Raw genomic sequence first — 2,057 nt, 5'->3', positions numbered from 1 at the left:
CTGGCTCAGCGTCTTGCACCGCATCGACCGGGAGGAGGTGAACCAGCTTCGTTTCACAGTCATGGCCCGAGATCGAGGCCAGCCCCCCAAGACAGACAAGGCCACGGTCGTGCTGAACATCCGTGATGAGAATGACAACGTGCCCACCATCGACATCCGGAAAATTGGGCGCATCCCACTCCGGGATGGGGTAGCTAGCGTGGCCGAGGACGTACTGGTGGATACTCCCATTGCCCTGGTGCAGGTGTCAGACCGGGACCAAGGTGAAAATGGCGTGGTGACCTGCACCGTGGTGGGTGACGTGCCCTTCCAGCTCAAGCCAGCCAGCGAGGGTGAAGGGGAGCCACAGAACAAGCGCAAATATTTCCTCCACACCTCAGCCCCTCTGGACTACGAGGCTGTCCGCGATTACAATGTGGTGATCGTGGCTGTGGACTCGGGCAGCCCCAGCTTGTCCAGCAACAACTCCTTGCTGGTGCGGGTCGGGGACACGAATGACAACCCTCCTGTGTTCAGCCAGGCCGTGCTAGAGGTCTCCTTCCCGGAGAACAACTTGCCTGGCGAGAGGGTAGCCACGGTGGTTGCCACAGATGCAGACAGTGGCAAGAACGCCGAGATCACCTACTCCCTGGAGGCCTCACCCCTCTCCTCAGAGGCATCGGGCGGCATTTTCAGCATCGATCCTGACTCTGGCGATGTGTCAGTGCAGGCAGTGCTGGACCGCGAGCAACGCGACACCTACGAGTTCCAGGTGACAGCCCGGGACAAGGGGGTGCCATCGCTGCAGGGCTCCACCATGGTGGTGGTGCGGGTGGCGGATCGTAATGACAATGAACCACGCTTCATGCAGGACGTGTTCACTTTCTACGTTAAGGAGAACCTGCAGCCCAACAGCCCCGTGGGCATGGTGACCGTGATGGACTTCGACAAGGGCCGCAATGCTGAGCTCAGCCTCTCCATCCAGCCTGGTGACCACGACCAGGCAGCCGGCATCTTCTCCATTGAGAATGACACTGGAACCATTTTCTCCACTGTCTCTTTCGACCGGGAGCAGCAGACCAGCTACACTTTTAAGGTGAAGGCAGTGGATAGGTGAAGGCAGTGGATGGAGGTGAGCCGCCACGCTCTGCCACCGCCACCGTGTCCCTCTTCGTGATGGATGAGAATGACAATGCGCCCACGGTCACCTTCCCCAGTAACAGCTCCTACACTGTGCTGCCTCCCTCCAGCAACATGCGCACCGTGGTGGCCACGGTGGTTGCCACTGACACTGACACCGGTCTCAATGCCGACCTCAACTACAGCATTGTTGGGGGCAACCCCTTCAAACTCTTCGAGATCGACCCGGCCAGTGGTGTGGTGTCACTGGTGGGTAAGCTGGCCCCCAAGCACTATGGCCTGCACCGCCTTGTGGTGCAGGTGAACGACAGCGGGCAGCCTCCCCAGTCCACCACTGCCTTGCTCCATGTCTTCGTTAATGAGAGCCTGTCCAATGCCACCGTGGTGGAGAGCCAGGTGGCCCGCAGCCTCCACACGCCCCTGGCCCAGGACATTGCCGGTGACCCCAGCTATGAGCTGAGCAAGCAGCGGCTTAGCATAGTCATCGGCGTGGTCGCAGGCATCATGACCGTCATCCTCCTCATCCTGGTGGTGGTCATGGCCCGCTACTGCCGCTCCAAGGGCAAACACGGCTATGAGGCCGGCAAGAAGGACCATGAAGATTTCTTCACCCCGCAGCAGCATGACAAGGCCAAGAAGCCCAAGAAAGACAAGAAAGGCAAGAAGGGCAAGCAGCCCCTCTACAGCAGCATCGTCACTGTGGAGGCTTCTAAGCCCAATGGTCAGCGCTATGACAGTGTCAACGAGAAGCTCTCAGACAGCCCCGGTATGGGGCGGTACCGCTCGGTCAACGGTGGCCCGGGCAGCCCCGACCTGGCCAGGCACTACAAGTCGAGCTCGCCGCTGCCCACCGTCCAGCTGCACCCGCAGTCCCCAACCTCCGGCAAAAAGCACCAGGCCGTGCAGGACCTGCCCCCGGCCAACACTTTCGTGGGCGC

The 2,057-nt window shown here is 60.7% G+C and overlaps 1 protein-coding gene across 1 annotated transcript in view; it reads left to right on the top strand.

The window, feature by feature from the left end:
* Nucleotides 1-4: 4 nt before the first annotated feature.
* LOC104628018 (protocadherin-7-like) overlaps nucleotides 5-2,057 on the top strand; it is a gene marked incomplete at both ends in the record, with an annotated part of 2,338 nt that continues 285 nt past the window's right edge. Inside the window, 2 exon segments of the mRNA XM_010296450.1 lie at nucleotides 5-1,090; nucleotides 1,093-2,056. Of these exon segments, the coding sequence (XP_010294752.1) occupies nucleotides 5-1,090; nucleotides 1,093-2,056 (2,050 nt within the window).

This window comes from Phaethon lepturus, unplaced genomic scaffold (assembly GCF_000687285.1).
Source record: "Phaethon lepturus isolate BGI_N335 unplaced genomic scaffold, ASM68728v1 scaffold30460, whole genome shotgun sequence".
NCBI lineage: Eukaryota > Metazoa > Chordata > Aves > Phaethontiformes > Phaethontidae > Phaethon > Phaethon lepturus.
The sequence above is the reverse complement of the archived record's forward strand: the minus strand, read 5'-3'. Positions and strand labels throughout refer to the sequence as shown.